Source organism: Perna viridis, chromosome 14 (genome assembly GCF_037379345.1).
Source record: "Perna viridis isolate PV_CMFRI_1.1 ecotype Kerala chromosome 14, ASM3737934v1, whole genome shotgun sequence".
Taxonomy (NCBI): domain Eukaryota; kingdom Metazoa; phylum Mollusca; class Bivalvia; order Mytilida; family Mytilidae; genus Perna; species Perna viridis.
This window is the reverse complement of record NC_142458.1, coordinates 10,166,445-10,189,634: the sequence shown is the minus strand read 5'-3', so window position 1 is coordinate 10,189,634 and position 23,190 is coordinate 10,166,445. Positions and strand designations below refer to the sequence as shown.

General features: G+C 32.4%; 2 protein-coding genes across 6 annotated transcripts in view; one reads left to right on the top strand and one right to left on the bottom strand.

Moving 5' to 3' along the window:
• LOC148598168 (Fc receptor-like protein 2) overlaps positions 1 to 20,153 on the top strand; it is a 25,786-nt gene extending 5,633 nt beyond the window's left edge. For 2 of the 5 annotated variants that reach the window (XM_088560739.1, XM_088560734.1), the window contains 3 exons: positions 1,080 to 1,211; positions 2,066 to 2,081; positions 8,058 to 9,117. In XM_088560739.1, the coding sequence (XP_088416865.1) occupies positions 1,080 to 1,211; positions 2,066 to 2,081; positions 8,058 to 8,127 (218 nt within the window). In that variant the 3' untranslated portion in view covers positions 8,128 to 9,117. Of the gene's footprint in view, positions 1 to 1,079; positions 1,212 to 2,065; positions 2,082 to 8,057; positions 9,118 to 19,531 lie in introns of those variants that run through there. The other 3 variants (XM_088560735.1, XM_088560738.1, XM_088560737.1) reach the window with 3 other exon arrangements.
• LOC148598167 (uncharacterized) lies at positions 16,333 to 23,190 on the bottom strand. The gene is made up of 3 exons (XM_088560742.1): positions 22,809 to 23,190; positions 17,138 to 17,252; positions 16,333 to 16,547 (listed from the first exon to the last, which is right to left on the bottom strand). Exons 1-3 carry the CDS (start codon positions 22,957 to 22,959, stop codon positions 16,460 to 16,462), a joined length of 354 nt encoding a protein of 117 aa, XP_088416868.1. The 5' UTR covers positions 22,960 to 23,190; the 3' UTR covers positions 16,333 to 16,459.

The window sequence follows — 23,190 nt, the reverse complement described above, 5'->3', positions numbered from 1 at the left end:
CAATTTAATCACGCTAAAAATACATTTTCTATAAAATTATTTCCCCCTTACTCCATGCTTAGGTTTAATACCTTTTATTTGTGATAAAGCGATGATTATGCATTAAACGGCATTTGACACACAGTTTCAACATTTCGTCAAATCAAGAAAACTTTTTTAATTCCAGTGTTTTATACACGTCATGAATTATTCAACGACGATCATACCTATAGATTTTCCTGGTTTGTCTCAGATAACCTTCAACAAATATACTTTAAAATTTGAAACATAGGCCACAGAAATTGAGAAATTGATATCAGGAATTATCACTATTTCGCAAACTATAAAAACAAAAACAAAAACAAAAACAAAAAAAACTGGTGTTAAGCATTTGTTATAAATCTGTTGAAACAACTCTTGTTCTTCCATATTTCAAAAGGAAAATACTGGGTCTCCGAAGCCTTTTTTCTGTTAATATTAAACTAAAATTCTGATATCATTAATATATTTTTCCTCCGCAAATGTCATTTGTAAGAAATTTTCCGCCAATTATCCTTCTTTAAAAAGGCTTCGTAATTTTAACATACACATTTTAAAGTAAACTAATTTTGTTGTTGATAACTTAGACAAACCATTTTATACAACTTTATACCATTTTAAATACTATCAGTTCATTGAAATATATATGACTGCATGATGTTGTAAATTAATTTGAGATAAATACTGTAATCTGATTGGTTAAAATAATTTTGTTATATCTCAATGGATAAAAAAATATTGTCATGTCCTATTCAGTTAAATTCAGAGCTACTTTTCTCATGTTTAAAGATAAAAATATGTTTTAAAATTAAGTTATAAGAATTGGCAATAATAAAAATGTTGTCTTTTGAAAAATAACGTGCATATTTTGTTTATTGCACTTCAAAATAATAACAATAATTTTTATTATTGCCAAGTCTTACGTAAGAAAGGAATGCTCCATGGGATAGGTATGATCTACCTTAAGAATTAATTTATTCTTGGGAAGCATAATTCCCATGTAAACCATTTTTTATCATTTAAAATTAGAAAAAAAAATGAATGTTTAATTCTAACTTTAGACGTAAAGGCAGATACATGTAAAGCGGATGGCTTTTCTACTACAGTCATTGCTATCACAGCAATATCCAGTTCATTTGTGTCTGCTGCTGTTGCAGTTATTACGTTTTGTTTGTTACGAAGATTATCATCAGGTCTGTGATACTTTTATGATTAAAATAACATGACGATATAGGGATTTTAGTTAAAAAAATCTTACACAAATTTAACAAGATACAAAAAAAATATTGAATGCTTATTAGTGTTTAAAGCCCAAGGAGCAGTTTTACAGCCATATCCAGGCGATGAACACGAAATTGAAGATAGCATGAAATAATGATGAAATTAAAAATGGGATGGGACACAAGGATAATAGGGTCGAAAAATTTGATTACCACTCGAAATAAGAAGAGGGGGTAGGGTAGGACAATTTAGCCTTCTTTGGCGGTTCACAAAGGTTTATACTTTAATCTTTCCCAATACGTTGGTTTGCTGTCATGTTTTCCGTATTATGGCCTGACGACCCCGGCATGTGGCATGCCAGGGGTACCCCATTCCACCACCCGGAGCACACAAACAAGTTGCTCTGCGGGCAGGGCGTCCTTGCCCCCGGTCAGGGTTCTGAGCACTATTTAGTCGCCTTTTACGATAAGCTTAGCGTTGCTGCATGCATATTAGATTTATTCGAAAGATGGGCATTTGAAATAACCACATAGAAATAAACGCATGCACTTTACACATCAAATGTGCTTACAGAAAAGCAAAATTAAAGCATTACATAGTGTTTGCGAATATTGATAAATTGATTACCTTTTCTAAATGTCTTTGAGTAATAAATGAATTGCAAAATCTGCAGCTCCGATAATGGTTTCACTGCAGATTCAGTGTCAACATAACACACTTTTACATCTAAATCTAACAGAAACTGTGACAAATGCAATATCTTTGAACTTCATAAGTGCTTAAATTTTAATTTCCCTAAATGTATGTTTTTCTTTTCTATGTAAAGTAAAGAACAAAAAGAGGTAAGTAAATTTTCTACTTTGATAAACGATACTATAGATTACAAAGGGGGATAACATCAAAAAATCATGTCCTACATTCTATACTGATATTTGGTTGCGTATATTTGCATGTTATGTATCTTCGTCCAATTTTAAATAGGGGTTTGTTTTCGCCGTTAACTGTCTTTTTTCACCAATAAAACAAAATTAAAAGTTTACTTTGAAAAATCCCATTGATAGATATCTATAGGTTTTTGTGATATTTATAATACATATTTCACGCAATACCATTCGAAACATTTTCTATGTAAAAGAAATGTTGTAAGGTTCATCTTTGAGAAATTTAATTTGACTATAACAATCAATAAAACTATGGGTTATCATGGACCAGTTGGTAAAAAAAAAGCAATCAAATTAAATCCACTTATCACATTTGTTTGCACCTTTATGAGGGCGGTTGTGAGTTCTAACTCATTGTTTTTATTGTGTAAGGACAATAACACGGATAGATTATATCAACAAGATAAATATTAATACTTAATCCATAGAGAATTGTAATCACATTACTCAATGCAAACAAAAATGAAAACCGGTCACCATGGAATAAGCAACATTTATACGGATTGGGAATGCCAGAATATGGATGTGGCAAGTCATTTTCATCCTGGAAACCAAATTTCATCCAAATCGGAGCATTTTGAAATTGTTGAGGGAAAATCGGTTGCCATTGCAACGGGCAACAAAAAAAAGCATTTTTGCATTTTGAACGTTACCACTGCACCACATTTCAAGTTCCTAGGTACCTAGTTTGCAAGATATTGCAATATTCATTTTTAAACTTTTTCCTTATTTGGCAGTCATTTCAAAATTGCCACCTTTTTCGGAGTTTTGAAATCTTCAAATACAACTTGAGATATAACCGCTTATGTGTGCAGAATATCATAAGCATTGGCATAACGATTTTATGAAATATGTCAGAATTATTTCATTGATAGGATGACGGGAAGGTGACGGAAAAAAATACACACAAGAAATATATATTTCGATCCAAAATAATTAAAATATGAACAAGAAGAGTCCGTGCTAAGAATAAAAACACCTGATTTAGTAATTTAATATATTGATCACCCAATTTACATATTAATCATATGCACTGTTTTCACTGAGTTCTCTTCCTCTTTGTTTCCGCTATTGACAGAAACATCTGTCTGTGGTGTTATATCTTATTTACAAAATAAATTTCTTTGGTGAGACATAACAGTAGAAAACAATCACCGATTGCTCCATTTTAAGAATTAAATACACATGACTATCGAAATGTTTTTCTTAACGATACGATTGAATCTCAATAAAAAGTATTCTCGTTCCAAAAGTGAATTAAGGAACCTTGCAAAAATCAAAGTTGATCAATTATGTTATGAATTGTGATAAAAATGTCTTGTAAATTTGAATTTCCGAACCGATATATGGTTATTTTTAGTTTTTTATTGGAACATTGATTACATAACGAAACTAGCAGAAGTTACGTTATCAGAACACGGAAGCTTCTACATATATTGTATGGCATATATTGAAGGTCTTTCATTACATGGGAAAGTTTTAAGGTCTTTCCCTACATGGGGTAGGGAAGGACCTTATTGTTTTTCTAATATGTTTTTTGTTGTTGTTTTTTTTTATTCTTTCGTCATTTGCAAAATTTATTTTTACGTGGTCTCCCCTATTCATCTTTCAAGATATCATTATCAAATTTGGACCATCGATAGAGCTCATGAAGGACTTTCACAAGATAACCCTGTGAATAATTCCATTATTCTATGTAGACGTAATCTCCTTTTTACTGGCGTTTTTTTCAACATTGTCCCCGAACACATTTTACACGATATCATGACCATATTTGGTGAACCTGTAGATGTCGACATGTTCTATTCGAAAATGACCCTGCTAAGGATTTCATTATCATCTTTAGGTGTTATGTCCATTTAAAACAATTTCCTTTAATCGCTCAGATCTTAAAAACATAATAGATAGGATCAATATGAAAACGTACATAAGAAGTAGACCAAATGAATAAACATTAGCATGTATTTTATCCATTATCCACTGTAGAAGTTACCTCCCGTTCATTAGTATGTTCTATTCCAAAATGACCCTGATAAGGATTTCATTATCATCTTTAAGTTTGATGATAAATTTCTGCCAATCGCTCATATCTAAAAACTGTTTCATGTACACACACATAAGACCTAATGAATAAACATTTACATGTATTTCGTTATCAAACCATACAGGAAATATATAATTTGAAATATCATACTTTAGTATAAAAATCATATTTCCAGAACCGGAAGTTGTAGAGATATGGACCTTCATCAATGATCTTTGGTTCATGTGACCTTACATTTGCACCCAAGGTCAAAGATCACAGAGTGCTAGTTTTTTTCACTTCCAAAATTTACTTTGACACGATCCTGTTTCGTTATTTTTCAAGATAGCATTTCAAAATTTAGACCATCGATAGACCTCATTGAGGACTAGTACAGGATAATCCCGATACAAATTTCATTATCCGTTGTAAAAGTCATCTCCCGTTTATTAGCGTCTTATCAAGATGGTCAACATGTTCCCCCAAACCTATTTTTCAGGATATCATACTCATACTTGGTGAACATGTAGATGTCATTATGTTCTATTAGAAAATGACCCTGTTAAGGATTTCATTATCATCTTTAAGGGTCAATTTCTTCCAATCGCCCATATCTTGAAAACCATAACATATATAACCAATCTGAAAACTGTTCTATGTACACACACATAAGACCTAATTAATAAACATTAACATATATTTCGTGACAGTACCTGTATGGGATAAACTTCCCATTTTATGTGGTATGGGGCAATGGTTAATGTGGCATGGGGAATGGGGTAAATGAATAGGGGAATGGGGCGAGGGAATAATTTTGATTGCTCAATCAAACAAATTGCTCTGCCTTTTTTCGCAAGCAACGTAAATATCCTAATTCTATGACAGCAATTAAAATATTTTTTTTAAACAAGATTGTTTTAGAGTAATTTTAAATTATTACAGGTGTCGCAGTTCATTATTCATAAACATTTTTTTTATATTAACCAGAAGTACATTTGTTATTGATTGAAAATGTTCGCGCTCATACAATTTCTAAACGTAAATTATTTAAAAAAAAATTATACTGAAATAATTTTGTGTCTGAGACACTCGTATGATTTTAATATTGACGAATTAAACACATTAACCCAGAATAACAAGACCATTAAAAAAAATAATAAAATATGTATTCCCTTAGCTTTCAATTGGCAGAAGTATGTCATTCGTCGCAATATCAAAAAGGATAACAATTTTGCCGTTTTGATATTTTATACAAGAATTTTAGACCATTATTGAAATTAAAACTGTTCGCATCCTAACAATACGCAAAAATGTGTCAGTTTTATGCAATTGAACTGAAATCAATGTCACAGCCAAACACATGATGCTTATTTTGACAGTTTTATCGTCTCAAACCATAAAATAAGACCATAAAGGTAATTTCAAGTGTTTGCACTCATTCAATTTGCATAAAAAATGAGCTCAACAATTGCCGACCCGTGTAGGTCCGGATGTTAATAGAATAGGCCTGCAGCAGCACTAAGCTTGTCGTAAAAGGCGACTAAATAGTGTTCTGAACCCTAGCCGGGTGCTAGGGCGCTTTGCCTACAGAGTAACTGTGATGTGTGCCCCAGGTGGTTGAATGGGGTAACCCTGGCGTGTTACATGCTGGGGTTGTCAGGCTATAATACGGAAAACCTGACCGCAAACCACAGTGGTGCACCGTGTTGGGAGAGAGTAATCAAGGGAACCAAGGTTATAGCGGTAATCAAAAGAATGTAATCCAGGGACAAAGACCAGACATGGGAAACAGACATACACAACAAAGAACATAAAGTAACTAAAATCATACATACAAAGTAACAAAAGTAAATGAGCAACTCGGACTCCACTAAAAACTGGGAGCATGGCCCGTTGAATACATCAGATTTCGTGGTGCAGATGGATACACCATAACGATCCACGAGTTCATGATGACGACCATAAAACTTCTGTAGTGATGACTTCAATCTTGTAGCAACATAACCCTGTTCCAGAAGCCTATTTGTTAGAGTTCTAGCGCGATAGAAAAAGTCTGCGTAGTTTCGGCAAGCTCTGGCATAACGTATGAGTTGTGATATGAACACTCCATACGTAGGAGCTGAAGGGATGTTGCCACAGATGAAAGGAAAGTTGACAATTCTGAATGAAAAGTCATCACGTTTGTCGTAAAGTTTGGTCAATAGCTTTCAATGGTCAATGGGAAAGATGCCACGTTCCTCGCACGTGAAAGAACCCTACTGTGGTATTCTCCCGGAGTAGGAACCATAGGGCTCCGCCACAGGAGGCTAAATTGCCCGACCCTACCCATCTCTATCTATTTCCAGTGGCAATCAAAATTTGTCGACCCCATTGTCCTTGTGTCCCATCCCTTCTTCATTTCATCATCATTTCGAGTTCATTTTATCATCAATTTCATGTTCATCGTCTGAATATAGCTGAAATATTGCTGCTCGGACGTTAGACCCCAACAAACAAACAAACAATCAACAATTGCCTAAAATATTTTGTAATGTTGCGGCACATGTTTCAGATTTGAAATATCTTCTCTTGTTTTAAATCTATATTGAAATTTTAGTTTTTCAAAGCGAGGGTATATATTTGAAAACCCACAGTAGACACACAAATGATTGATACACACAAGGAAAAGACCAATATAAAAAACAAACGATACTGCAACAACTTATTTTTTTTATATTGTCCAATGTTTTGATATATTTCATCGATACTTATTTATAGATTTGATATTGCATCATATTTTTCAACTTCGTCGAGGATATATATTTGAAAACGCACAGTAGACACACATGATCAGTACACATAATGACAGATCTGCTCAATTACAACTGTTTGACAAAATACCAAGGACCAACATAAAAAAACGACGACATTAAAACAACTTAAAATTTTCATATTTTACAATGGTTTTATATATTTCATCAATACCTATTTATAGATATGATATTGCATCACTCTTCAACTTCGTCGAAGGAGGTCATGTGATATATCATATTGAAAGTCTATATGAACACATTTCAAAAATCAGAGATGCAACCATGATAAGTCATACATGTTCGAAGAGTAGGTTCATTAAGTGCAAAAACTAAGAGTTCTTAGAGGGTAAGGTTGTTGCATATCAAATGAAAGGTCTTAAAGCGTACATCTGAAATGTCGATGTTTGACCCCCCCCAAAAAAAACAACAAACACAAACAAAAACCAAAAAAAAAACCAAAAAAAAAAACAAATACAAATTCAAAACAAAACAGAAAACAAAAAAAAACATAAACAAAAACAAAAATGAAAAACAAAAAACAAATATGAGGTCAGTGAGTTCAAAACTAAAGTCTTGTATATAGTTAGGTTGTTGCATATCAAATTAAAGGTCATAACATGTACATCACAAATATCAGTTTTGTTATACAAAAAAATTAAATAACAAAATAAATAAATAAAAAACTGTTGTGGTTAATAAGTGCAACATGCTAATGTTCACAGAAAGTAGAGTTCTTGTATATCTAATGAAGTTTACATTACAAAAAAATGATGGAAATATCGACAATTGCATCTTACTAGGTTACCAAGTTCAAACAAACCAAACTTTTGTAGAAGGTAGCATGTTTTGTATCAAACAAATTGTCTTTACGTGTATATTACAAAGAGATAGTTTTCAAGGAAAAAACATTTTAGTTGCTTAACACTTGACATGCTAGATTTTTAAATTAAAAATGTGTATGTAATATTAATATCGTGTATACAATATAATCTTTTTGTGCACAATATATTTCCCTGTTTGGAAGTACCTACGTTAGAAAAATAATGGACATATTTATTACAGAGATAAGCCATATTATGATATTGAATTAAAGCAACAGCAACCAAATGTTTATGACCAGATCAACACATAGTGTAGTGTAAAACAATATGGAGACTCGATTATGGAGTTTACAGTATTAAGTGTGTGGTAGATGCTATACCTTAAGCTGAACGTATGTTCTATATATTCAATGAACAAACGTTCAGCCTGCCCACTGTACAAGCTGAATATAATAAACTTTTTTTTTAAACGTTTCAGACGGCGATGACCCCCTGGCGTGTTACATGCTGGGATTGTCAGGCTATAATACGGAAAACCTGACCGCAAACCATAGTGGTGCACCGTGTTGGGAAATATGCCACGTTCCTAGCACGTTAAAGAACCCTACTGTGGTATTCTCCCGGAGTAGGAACCATAGGGCTCCGCAACAGGAGGCTAAATTGCCCGACCCTTCCCACCTCTCCCTATTTCCAGTGGCAATCAAAATTTGTCGACCCCATTGTCCTTGTGACCAATCCCTTTTTCATTTCATCATCATTTCATGTTCATTTTATCATCAATTTCATGTTCATCGTCTGAATATAGCTGAAATATTGCTGCTCGGACGTTAAACCCCAACAAACAAACAAACAATCAGACAGGGATGACATAGACGACTAGCATATAAATAAAGAAAACATAACATTTGAGTTACATTTGTTTTGTATGTCTATCTTGTTCATATAAACGAAAGTAATACCTAATTTATTTTACAATGTAAAGCTTTCGAAAGGGAAATGGCATGTGATGGACTTGTGAAGACAAATGATAATATACGAACAAGTATTGTGAAGTAAGTTTATACGCGCATCTTCATGTTGCTTGATTTAAAATTAATTTGTTCTTCGTTTATTGATATAAAGTTGAATATTTTCGTTCGCTCTGTTGTGTGTAAAATAGTTCTATTTTTTGTTGTTGTTTGATCCGACTGTGACAGACAGATGGACAGAAAAGCTTATTATAACCGGGGCTTTAATAAAGTTTTGTAATATGCATCAAGTAAAATGTTTTACAAAATGTTGAATAAAATACGCAATTGTGAGTTATGAGTTATGTGTGAGTCTTACCTTGGTGTCATAATCATTCATTGAATACCCATGGACCTCCTTTGGTTGATATTTTCAGCCTGATTGAATTGTTTTTTCCTAGATATATTGACTTTTGTTAAATTCACCTGATCTTAAAAACCTCGTTCATCTCTTTATCAGAATGAAAAGAACAATCAGAATAGTCGCTGAAGTAATACAAGTTAAATCACAAATATGACACAAAATAATTGTTACCGCAAAAAAGGGAGAGCATGTTCTTGTATCATATGATCTTGGACGTCATAAAGTACTGATCAAAATAAAAATCAATTATATGTTTTGGGGTTCAAGACAAGAAGCTTCTGATAAAACGCCATATTTTTGTACTCAAAAATAGTATTTTACGTTGTCTTGTCCAAAAAATCTCTTAATATTGGTACAGTGTCTCTTCCAACTTTTTTGCTATTTACTTCTGAGACACAGTTCAAACAAAAAAAGGAATATACAAACTACAACTAAGAATTTACCATTTCTATGTAATTTTAAAAATGCTACATTGTATCCTAAGAAATCGAACACATCCTAACTTAATCATCAAACGTAACATCATCTCCATGATATGCCGAGCAACAGCAACAAAAAAGTTGATACATATTTTGCCACAAATCAGCAGTCCTTTTCACAAAAAAATCTTAAGTGTAAAATTAGTCGTAAATTATGATGTCATAATGGAGTTAAGTATTGTGACGTCACAACTTCCGACTAATTTTACTCTTACGATTTTTTTGTGAAAAGGACTGCAGAGGATTGTTTTTATTTGCTACTTTTAGGGTTATTATATTTTACAAGGGATATCTTAATCTTGATGTGGTGCACGCAAAGCTGAGCCCATGAGAAATTTCCTAATTATCTCCCAATGGTTTCCGGGTCACCCAAATAACAGTTTGTTTCATTATTACACACCCTCTCGATTAAAAACGACATTCCAATTTCATTAAAGTCTATTGATTTAACTACTTACCTGGAACAACAACACTAAAATATAAGCATCATGAATCTTGTAATCCGAGCTTCCCTGACAATTCTAAACACGCCATCAAAATACTAGGGAGACAATTTTTGCCACTGAGAATTTGTGCTGTATTATCACATAATGATTATATTTATATTAATCATGCAAAGTTACACATAATAAACATAATGCGTGCTTGGTGACGGATTTTTTGAAGTATATATATATAGATATCAACAAAACACCTTTACTTAAGAGTATCAAAATGAAGAACTACTGATACCTGATACGTGAAATATGCTTTGTAGTAATATCGTGAATCACGGGCCTGCATTTTGGTAGAACGTGCCCATGTAACCCTACAAACCAAAATAATCTACTCAAACATATAGCAATTACCAAGGGAAAAAGTAAACGTGACTTATTATATACAAACATATCTACTGAGTTGAACGTACTGATATAAATTATTCAAACCACGGTTCATATTGAAAAGTACCATGGTATTTATTCGTTAGGAACAACATGTTATGGACATATTTTGAAACGTCCTTTATTATTTCCTAAGATGATCAAAGGTGTCTTCTCAACCATGTATATATATTGGACTGCCTAGTGCATAACTAAATAATTTCGTCTTTTACTCAATTACAACACTAATAAATAATAGAACCAAGAATTACTGTACTAACACATGCTTTTCAATGACCGTGAATTACATGTAGATGTGAATATGAAACAAAAAATCAAATGACGTACGACCGTCAAAAGAATATTTTCTCTAAGTAGCTTTACCGTCGGCTTCGGTTGTGGAATAAAAAAAAATAACTTTGCATGTCTTACCTTGCTCGCCTCCAATCCCGCAATTTAAGTATCCATAACTTAAATCATAACTTGCAATAGGTTAAACGAACTTGACATCAAAGGGACAACTGCAATTTCTGCGTCTGATTCATACCTAGACTTTATTAGACTTTTACTTACATGTGGTACAGTTGAAATCAAAACTAAATGACAAACGTGATAATTTTACTCTCCAATCTTAAACTTTTCATTTCCAAAGGGCGTTACCTGATAAGGCCAGACAATGGGCTATATATTTCAGAGCCGTTACTGTTGTGTTTAAGTACACAATGTAAAATGCATGCTCTACAGCAAGTTTCTGGCTTTTTGGATCGTCGGAAAATATAGTAAAATATAGAGTAATATAGGTCAGTGGCATGGAGCTTGGGTACTAATAATACACAGTTCACCCTAACAGATTGGTATCCTGGAGAACCGATTGGTAGTAACGACAGGTGTTTGAATTTACATTTCCTCTTGGATTCCAATTGAAAGACAGCCCTGAAATTTATTTGTGAAAAAAGTTAGAGGAATATTTCTAACCTTTATTGTTACAATAATAGTTCTGCCATTGCGTATGTATCTAGTCGTAGACGTTTCATTATAACCTTTTCTTATAAATCAATAGTTCATGATGTCTGATATGGATGAATTATAAGAAACTGTTGTAATAAAGACATGTCCATACGTTTTTTGTTGTTTATTAATTTGTACATTGTATATATCTTTGTATTCGCATTGTATGTCAAGTCTTTGTCTATATGAAAATTTCTCCTACTTGTTTGCCATTATATATGCGTTCGTGGTTTTTATTTTCAGATTCATTAATTAGCAGTAAAATAGGTTAAAATAAAGAAAAATAATTATTTCATTTATTTCGGTGTTGATATGAGGTTTATTGCCATGTCAGTCTGTCAATCGTCAGTCTTTCATATCTGGTTAATGCAACTAATCATTGACTGTCTTCATTGACTGACAATGAACTGTTTTTCCAAATTTGCATGCAAGAACTGCAGTCTTTTTTATTTTGTTTTGTTTCCTTTTTGAAGTTTCTTGTTTCTTTTAATTTTTAGTTTTTTTTTATTGTTTTGTTTTGTTATTTATATTTGTTTGCTTTTGTTGTGTTATTTCTTTTTTTTTTATTTAGACATCGTTGAAGGCCCGTATTTGTTGGAAAGGAATTTGTATCAGTATTTTTAGTAGTGTGTTTTATGGGCTGAATGTTTGTTTTAAGCTTATTAATGATTATTTTTCGTTGTTCAAAATTCAAAGTGGAGATTGAAAGCTTCTATCGAATGTATCGACAGTGAACACTGCTGTGAGAGACGGTTATATTTTAAGTAAGATTCCTACTCAGAGAGATGTATCACTTCACAGAATTGTGTCAGTTGAGTCCTATTGTCCTTGAATTGTTTTGTTTTCATGTTTTGTACTTTTTTATTTGTGTTCTACGTTTGCTTTGTTTTTCTTGATTCTTTTAGTTAACGCAAGCCAAATAAAAAGAGGAACCACCGTAGTTCGTGATAATAATGTTTGAAGAAGAAATATCCCTCGATATTGTAGAGTATTTCTTGTATGCCTTTTATTTGGAATCATTTTATACATACATATATAATTAGCGCTGAATAAAGGTCACTTCTTTGGTAACGTGTTCAGTTTACCGAAAATTGCAGTTTTTCTTCAAATTGGTATTTTTGTAGTAATTATTATAATTATTGTGGTAAACTGACGTCCGATAAGTATCCTTTGCCACCCTTTTTATACACATGTTATTTTAAATGGGACTTAGTGGATGATTAATCATATATAATCTCCCTTTGAGACAAAGAAATTAACAGTACTTAAATATCATTTGTTCAGCAGAATTTATATAATGAATTTTTCAAAGAGACAATAACCCCATATATTTCGAATTAGGCGATGCAGCAATCTTTTATTACTGAAAATACAAATAGGATGCAAATGATTCTTCATTTCCTTTGTATAGTTGCTCTTCATTTTATACATGACCTCTATAGACTGTTGTACCTCAGCAGCTGAAATAAAACAAAACGTGTTGTATTTATGAAATAAGCATTAACATCGAGCAATGGCATGTATAAATGATTATTTTCTGTCTTTAAATTTGTACTAGTAAAACATGATGTATTCTTTACTGCATCTCGACAGAGTATGGTGCATGTAATGTAACTAAACGAGAACAAAACAAAATATACACTTACAGTGAAACCTGTCTTAGATATATTTGCTGCTCATGTTTAGCCATTCACGGCAGATTTTCGGACTCCTCCGGATTTATCCTATTCAGAGCATGAACGTGTTTTCTTTTTATTGTTTCATTAAACATACCTTGGTGATTAAGGGGAAGTGTTATGAAATCCTGGTTATTTCCAGTGGTAATTTTAATAAATAAAACCTACTATAACAAAACCTACGGACAATCTAGAAAAATCTTTTTCCCGCTAAAATTTTAAATGCCTTTATATGAAAAACAAACAAAAAACAAACAAACAAATGAGCACGCTGTCCATTATTTATTCTTCTATTGTTTTCCCTTGAAAAATCTTGAAAGATTTTACAACCCTTTAAAACCCATGTTATATTTTCATAGAGCAGTGAACATTCTTAAGTTTCCTTTCTATGGGAAGTTTAACTTGGTCACAAGTGGTATTGATATCCTGATTAATTACTACATTACTAATTGGTTGCTTGTGACGGAAAAGATATTTTACATTGCTTGAAGGGCCATATATTTTGATCCATAATATAAACTAAAAATTACTAGTCAGTTAAAACAATAGTGGATATGTATACTGAAGTGTCTTATCTTAATGCTGGTTTATAAAACGTGCTTATGACGTCATAAAATAAGAGTATGCGTCGGAAGAAAAAACAATGACGCTATTTCACGATAAAAAGAACGTTATGTTGTCAGAAAGTTACCGTTTATCAACGAGTCCCAACCAACATTACTTACAAACTAAGTCGAAATAATAATTACAGGCGTCAAAGGGAATTTATCCGGTGTATTTCATTGAACAAACAATATATGTTTCTGTTAAAAGTGCAAGGTAGTATATGTTAATAAATGGCAAACAGGTCACAATCATAATTCTATCTCAGACTCTGTCGGATTTTAGGGTAAATTTCTTTTATTTGAAAAATATGAAAATTGTCTATTAACATGAGCATAAAATGAAATCTAACACCTTAGCTCCGTTCGGAGAAATGGACAGAAGTAAACTTGTTCCTTTCCTCGTTTGTCTACCCCGGACTTGACTTTTTATGAGCAACTCGGCGGGTGTTTCTAGAAAAGCTGAGGTTGCTTACCCTACCGGTGCACCTGGTCCATGCTCCCAGTTTTTAGTGGAGTCCGAGTTGCTCATTTACTTTTGTTACTTTGTATGTATGATTTTAGTTACTTTATGTTCTTTGTTGTGAATGTCTGTTTTCCATGTCTGGTCTTTGTCCCTGGATTACATTCTTTTGATTACCGCTATAACCTTGGTTCCCTTGATTACTCTTTCAAATTCAAAGTTTTGACCTACTTAATATTGCAGCTACGCTAAGTACTTTGATATCTTCAAATTATTTAATAATTAACGGAATAAAAATAGTTTAAAATTTCAAAAAAAAATGTTTATTGTTGTTCTTCCTTTCCAAAATGAGACCTTTAACCAGGCTGTCGTGTGCTGGTGGGTTACGACCCTTTGAAAAACTTGCTAAAATTGCTTGCAAATCCTTAAATATGAAAAAAAAGATTATTGTTTATCTTGTGTTATAACATAACCAACTTAGGGCCCTTTTCTTGAACTCCTATGATTGTAAACATGAGTGCATTCCATTTCTCACAAATAAATCGCAGCTTTGCTTGGCAATTAATGTCACCCTATTTAAAGTCCCATGGAGCATGCAACAACAGGCAATCGGATCCTCCCTGACCATCGTCAGGGTCAGGCCAACCCCAATCTGTTATCGTTAAACGAGTTTTACTTGTAGCCCAGATCCATTCGGATTCCCTTTCTTTATCGGTTCCTCCAATCTAAAAGGCTATATTAAATAGATCACAATGTACATGTTTCAAAGGTAGTAAAACGTGTGTATATTGTGTTATACATGAATACTTTCCATATTAAATAAGTTATTCGTCAAATATAAATGCCATTGATTTAACCCCTGTTTGTCACAAACGTTATTATATGTTGACAGAATTTAAAAGCTTTTTTAAGATAAGTATCATTAAGAAAACTTTTCTTAATACACATTATGATCTTCCCATAGCAAGTGTAGAGTCATCAATAGTGTTACAGCAGGAACTTTTTATTGGGATTCAGTTTCGTTTATATCATGGATAAAATAAATGAACGAAAAATAAATCCCAACGAAAATTGATTTCCAAATATGTATTTTAATTTCAAATAAAACATATATTCGAATCCTTGCATACTTAATCAATCATAAGCACATACAATCAATAATCCTGATTATTCCCTAAAACAATCGGTCATACATTATTTTACATATCGCATACATTGATGTGTGCGGTAGATCGCGTTATACACAATAATGGGAGTACCAAGCTGTCCTTGAGTCGTTCGCTAATTAGCATATCATGATAAAAATCATTTATACTGGTGACAATCACCGTACCTTTCCAGATGTCATAACAGTAATAAATAGGATTGACATATTTAGAATATACTCTGATTATTAACTGTAAGAGGTCGATGTAAATGTCATTGTTTGATATGCTGACTTGCTGATTTAAATTAATCAATAAATGACTGTAACAAAGTTGTTATAGCAACAAATACTTAATTCAAAAGATCCTCCTATCTGTGTCAAAGACAGAACCACGAATTTGTATCACCTCAAAAAATAAATGATTATACAGTATATATATAACAAAGTTTTCCATAAATGTTAGACGCAATTGAAGGAGGTAGACCTAGGACAAGGGATATAACTTTTGAGATCAGTGAAATGTTTGTATCATATATTCATTTCCACTAAGGTCTATCAAGCTTTCATTTGAAACATAATGAAATTTGTCCAAGTTACTTCAATGCTCCAATAATTTGTAAGAGTTATGTCCCTTACTGTAAGTCTATCTCCTTAATTGCAGTAAACCTGTAAAATCCGAATCCGAATTTGTTCGGTTTAGTTAGTTGTTCGGTTAATCTAGGTTCAATACATTTAGATTGGTACAAAGGGACTGTTTGAAGTGTCTTATTTAGACAGGTCATCAGATTTCAGTGTTTGGTCTTTACAAAATGTAATATTTGTAAACCCATGCACGGGAGGCATTTAAACATAAAGTAAAAGTTATGCATTTTATTGATAGTTTATTTTTTTTTCAGAGTGTACCAATAAAAAGTTTGTTTGACGCCACTTCTCATGAGATACATATAGCTACAGGAAATTGTTACATTCTCACGCATGACTATCAATCTGCATTTCTTTTTTAACAGAGAAAGAAGCATACTTACATGTACTATACCCTATTTCCCTTGCACCAAAATTAAGAAACTGTAATGCATTAGTTGAGTGAGATTCTGCCAGCATGCCCGTTTCCTGCTTACAATAGTTCTGAAATCAATTCTTCACTCGTTTAAATAAATGTTATTACACCAAATTCCTCAGATACATAAAAAGAAGTTAAATAACACCACCTTGGATTTTAAACCAATAATAAAAAATGGACATATAGCGCAATTATATGTTGATATTCCGAAAATATCACAAAAACGCATTATAAAAGGACACAATGGACAAATTCCAGTAGCACTTTGAGTACACAAACCGATGCTAGAAATTGTCAAATCGTGAATTCTCTTCACATACAAACGTGAGATACGAGACCATTTAAAGCGATTCCGTGATATCCTGTATGTTTCATGTTATTGACATTCAGCAGTTTTGAAAAAGAAAAATATCTAAACATTTTATATACATGTATCCTTAAGTGGATCTTAATATAAAACGCAGTTCATGCAGAAAATAGTGACCACTTATTATAAATGTTTTTTTTGAAGCCACGTTGCAGAAATTATATATAATAGCAGATGAAATTTGACATATGTAAAAAAAACCATAAGTATTAATGTATTTAAAATCTAAAAAATTGACGTAAAAGACTATAGATATTAAATGCATGTTATTTCTTTCTTTTCACTCACCCATGCCTCCGCCCATGTCCTGAAATCACCCATGCCCCCGCGCATGTCCTGAAAAAGTCGCTTATGAAGTAGCATGTGTTGATATGTTTGATCCAATTTGTAGGGCAATCCACTTCTGTAAAGACAAAATAATAAATTATTAAATAAGTACCTTTTTGAGTTCTGGAAAACTGATTCCTTAGTTCTCAAGCCATGTTAGCTCATGGTTTTATAACAAAACTCTCTAGCTTTAAGTGTTTATGCAGAAATGAATTATTTAATAGATAATATATAAGGAAAAAAAATAAATGTGTCTATTTGCCATAAAAATGTGCATAATTGTCATAAAAATCAGAAGCGCAAGTTGGTTTGTAGGTCAACTTGAAACAAGAAGTTATTAAACATTTTTCGTCCATCTGTCTGTTTCGACAATATTTTGTGTCAACGAAAGGTTGAATGCACTTGATAAATGCCCATATATCCCTTTGCATGTACTCTGAAGGTAAGAAAACGCAATACTTGTAAATAAATGTTTCAAACTATAAAAATCTCCAACCCCCATTTATTATATACTATGCATGTTACATATATGTTGAAAGTGAACTCAAGATTCGAATACATTTTGTTCCGACGAAAATATTTGAATGAAAAACATGATTTAAGGTGAAGGTACGTAAACCAGCGCCTCTAACGGCGAACAGAGAAAATGACATTAATTGTATATTGAAATTATCTCCCTTATCCTTGAAAGTTTCTGTTTACCTCAACAACAAAAACGAAGTTTGTGTAGTATAATTTCGTTCAATATTACACCATTTTTTTCCATTTTTATGGACAAATTTGTTCTCATCTACTGAGCCTAATACTCGCATTCAATTGCATTTGTCAATTTATTTCTTAAAAACCACGAAAATAAACCCGTGGTCTATTGCCCAAAAAGTATTTTGTAATAAAAAGTGGCAAGAAAATATAGAGCTATATAAGGTATAGTTTCAAGGCTTACAAGTATCCAAGGAAGAGTAAGCACCAAATATTATCCAAATTACAGTAGTTGTATTTCATATAGATGTAAAACCCCTTTAGAAAGTCTACTATTTAGTTATGTTCACATGTTTGAATATTCTAAATTGTTTTCACATACAGATTCGTTAGTTTAGACTTATGTCACTGCACTGCCTATTATCTGTTTTCTCTTTTACCGCCAAACATTTCTTAATCTTTAAATTATATGTATGTTAACTTATATGTATCTATCGACTTAAAAGACGCTGGTAGTAATTACTGGGATTTGTTTCAAAGTTATGTCACACCTTGGAACATTTGTCATAATACATACATGCATGCATGTTTACCATATGGGGCTTCATTGTTGACAATTGTAAAGCTTTTAGAATACACTTCACATTATTGTCAAAATTAGAGTTTAACTATTGAAAGCTGACGTGATTCAATATTATTTAAATTAGTTTGAAGACCTCAATAAATACATGTTATTATTTAAGTGACATGGTGTCAGTAGTTTCAATTTGTAGTAAATTTATCCAAATTTTGAAGGTTGATGCCACACTATGATACAATTACCAAAACGTATATACAATCATGTAGTTCGGTATTAAATGCCGTGACCGTAATTGCAAGTTTGTTTGATCCTAGCTCGATTTATAAATTAACATATATTCACCGTTAAGATGATAAGGCAATTTCAAATTAAACTACTAAGTTATATAAGTCGGAATTAGGTACATCTTGTTCTAACTTGTGCTAACTCTGTCTTAACTTCTATAAATATGTCTGAAAAATGCTTGGATTGCCACGACTGAGTCTCCATATGCCCAGCAGGTCTCAAAAAGTCTTGACCGTGTCTCGACTTGTTTTATATTGTCTTGATTTGTCTCGACCAAGTTTCACCAGTCTCCACCTGTCTCGAACAGTCTTGAACAGTCTTACCAGTCTTGAGTAGTCTTAAAGAAGTATCGACCAGTCTCAAATGAATCTCAAACTGCCTCGATAACCTATTCCAAGTCTTGACTGGTCTCCACTTACTTATGTCCCTAGCAGTCTCGACAATCATAACAAGTTTCGACTTATCTCAATAATTTTCAGTGCGTCTTGAATTGCTGTCGTAATATTAATGTAAATAGCTCCTTATTTGAACATGTTGAAGTAAAGATAAAGCAGAAGTATGAGAATATTTTATTTATTATTGCAAACATAAGCATAACATAAACTCACACTACAAACTACATACTGGTGTATGCCATTCTCCCATGACCATAATCCAAGGAAATATTTTTAACAATTTAGGACTGGAAGCAGTCCTAATTTAAGAATTCTAAGATACGACTACTGCACCTCTTTTTATGCATGAATTGCCTTTTGCAAGATTTTTATGGAGATTTTTACTTAATTATTCAGGTTATCGGAAAGAACATTCATAGTGATACTATGATATGGAAAACATCAAATTGGTAATAGGAAAGTTTGGATGGAAAAATTTGAAAAGAAAGTGGAAGAAAAATAGTTTAATTGAAATATCTGATATTTCACCGCTGCCTGTGATATAATTAACTTCAGATGAAAATACAAATACAAATATATAAATTACTCTGCCTAATTTTAATCAATGCATGCATACAAACATTGTCAGTAGATAACGAATTCTACATACTCTTAGATTTAAACAGCAATATTTTGCTGATAAATTGAATCAGAAACAACTGAAAAATATAAAATTTTGGACCAAAATGTAGATTATAGCTTGAACCCCGTTCATGGTAATCTCTGAAGCCCGTCTTTTTTTAAATATTCCTATTCAGCCCCGAAGTTGTTATTAATATGGATCTGAATCGTTTTTCGGTGCATCAACACCGTTCAGGAGTCCTGGATATAAATTCTAGGTACCTGTATGTGACGTTCATCATTATACTAGAGAAAATTGTATACCTGTATTTACGCTATTCAGAACATATACAATATAGCGTGCAGTCGGTCCGGCACGAGGCATTTATTACGATCCTCGAAATCACCATGTACCTAGATGTACTACTTGAATCACATAAGTGATTAACATGGTACCGTATAAAATGATAATGTTGTATCTTTATTATACAGATCTATGTTGATATATAACGTTCGTGTGATAGATTAATTAAAAAATAATAGAATTCTTCTTTTATCTTCTTTTATTTGTTTTTTTATGTTGTGTTTGCAGTTTTTATGAAATGATAATTAGTTTAATAAAAGGATGTATATAGAGAAGAAAATAGGTTAAAATCATGCCATGCCTGACAATAATAGATTTATCTTTTTAAATAAATTTGCAATTAATTTTCGATAACTTAAGTACGTCTATGTATAGATGTACTTGAGTAATAGAAAATCAATTTCAAATTTATTTGAACAGATAATTCTATTATTATTTTTTTCTCTTTTTACATTTGCTATTGTTTCTTTTTGAATATCATGAAATAATAAAAGAACCTTAGTGAGCGCACTCACATACCCCACACATCCCAATGTTGGATACTCAAGTACGTTTGTTTGTAAGAGGAATACGCGTAGAAGGACTCCGATAAAAAGAGGAATAAGAATTTTTTTTAGGCTTTAGACCTTTTTATTCTAACTTAATTCTATTACTCAGAATGGTAGTTTCAAACTCCAGACTGTGATTTCTTTGAGTTTTAATCCAAAGTAAATATCATCGTAGCGGAACAAAACGTACACTTGACCCTGATTTTAGTAAAAATCAACGGAGCGGAACCAGCTACAAACTTGTCTGTAACTTATCATGGTTATGATCAAAGTATGGACCATTATGAGTAAGTGAAAAAGTTACACAAACAGAGACAAAAGGGACGAACAGAGAGGACTAGCAGCTCCTGCGTTCATACTGAACGTAGATAAAAGTAGATAAAACCCACTTTTTGAAAGTGTAATTTGACTATTTTATTGGAATGTGCTTTTAAAACAAACATTTCAAGGGCAGGTAACTCTGTCAAAACCTCTTTTTCTTACATCCTATTGAAAAATTTCTGAACAAATCCAGTAATGCAGAGATGAAACAGTAGTCTTTTCAAATGGAGAATTTGTCCATGAGTGAACATTGTTAGACGGGTGGGGTTTTGACATGCATGTTTCTGATCGGTGGGTTTTTGACATGCATGTTTCTGATCGGTGGGTTTTTGACATGCATGTTTCTGATCGGTTGGGTTTTGACATGCATGTTTCTGATCGGTGGGTTTTGACATGCATGTTTCTGATTGGTGGGTTTTTGAAATGCATGTTTCGGATCGGTGGGTTTTTGACATGCATGTATCTGATCGGTGGGATTTTGACATGCATGTTTGCTGATCGGTGGGTTTTTGACATGCATGTTTCTGATCGGTGAGGTTTTGACATGCATGTTTCTGATCGGTGGGTTTTGACATGCATGTTTCTGATCGGTGGGTATTGACATGCATGTTTCTGATCGGTGGGTTTTTGAAATGCATGTTTCTGATCGGTGGGTTTTTGACATGCATGTTTCTGATCGGTGGGGTTTTGACATGCATGTTTCTGATCGGTGGGGTTTTGACATGCATGTTTTTGATCGGTGGGGTTTTTGACATGCATGTTTCTGATCGGTGGGGTTTTGACATGCATGTTTCTGATCGGTGGGGTTTGGAGATGCATGTTTCTGATTTCTCTCATTTTTCCTTGATTCTTACAAAAACTTACATTTAACCTTTTACCATTCCAAACAATTCTGTCCAAATTAATATATAAATCTCTGAAGTACAATATAGTGTCCGACACCCATACATATGTCACATGTTATTTCCGTTTGCAGTCGTGTGATTATCATTTAAACAGATACATTTTTGAATAGTGTAATAATTATTAAATTGAATTAAAAACAATTACATGTATGAACAGGTCAGAACTCCAAAATTTTTAATTTATCATTATCGTTTGTTCTGTTGTTTTTCTTCTTTTCATTTGTATATAGTCGTATTTTACTTTGTTGTCTACATTGTGTAGATTGTTTTTTTTTTTTCGTTGTTTTTTTCCAAGTAGCTGTCTTTGTAAGAATCTTGCAAAATCCGAAAAATGTGATACACCCCAGAAAAGGCTATATATTTTTAGGTTTGAAATTATGTTGTTTTATGGATCTATATTATGAAATGTGTAATTATTCATTCCAATCTTTCTGCTTTTAATATAAAATCAACATTGAAAATCCAATAGATTCTAATGTATTTGAGGATTATTCACAGAGTTATCTACCTTAAGTTTAAAATCTACAGTGCATTATATATAATTTTTATCTCCTAAGAACACAGGTTATATGAAAAATATATTTTAATTTCTGTTTACTATGGCATTTTAAACAATATCAAAAATAATTGTTATATTTGTAAATAATTATATACAAATAATGCTACTTAAGTCTTGGAAATTTACTTGGATTGTCATGTATCTTAATTGTGTTTGCATTTTGATACTTTGTACCGATATTTATCATTTACATGTCAGAACCGATAGTAGGAATTGCTGTATATAAATTTGAATTTCGAGAGGCAACTTAGATTTAGGAATGTTTTGTAATGGGAGAGAGTAAAGCACTTATATATCCGTTCAATTTTGGAAGGGGAGAGACTAAATCACCTATATATCAGTTCAATTTTTAGATGTTGCAATACAATTAACTCACCATTAGTTTTGTCAGGTAGGAGAGAGTATATTCCAATTTGTGTTTCTGTTTGTATATTTTGAGGCACAGAGTACAGACAGCAGTTCTTCGTCAAATGTTCATATTCCCTGGCACAACAGGCGGTATTTGCAGAACACAAGATCGCACACATTGTAAAAGATTCGGTTATTTCTGTCACCAAATGAATTTTGTTAGAAACGATGATGCTGTTTTCTATAACATTAAAGCTATCTGCAAATACAATACATGTATATAGAATTTAACACAGATGTAAAATAGCTATTACCAACATTCTATATATACTCCTAAGACTTCTGTCACAGTGAATACCATTTTGGAAATATAAAAAAAAAAAATCTGTAGAAGTATCGTCATACGTGTC

Bases quoted from the DNA above. Each gene is read 5' to 3' on its own strand.
- LOC148598167 (XM_088560742.1), bottom strand. From the start codon at position 22,959: ATGTGTGCGATCTTGTGTTCTGCAAATACCGCCTGTTGTGCCAGGGAA. The intron at 17,253-22,808 runs GTGAGTTAATTG...TTGTCTTTACAG, and splicing joins CCTACCTGACAAAACTAATG to AAGTGGATTGCCCTACAAAT. The intron at 16,548-17,137 runs GTGAGTGAAAAG...AATTGATTTCAG, and splicing joins GGACATGGGCGGAGGCATGG to AACTATTGTAAGCAGGAAAC.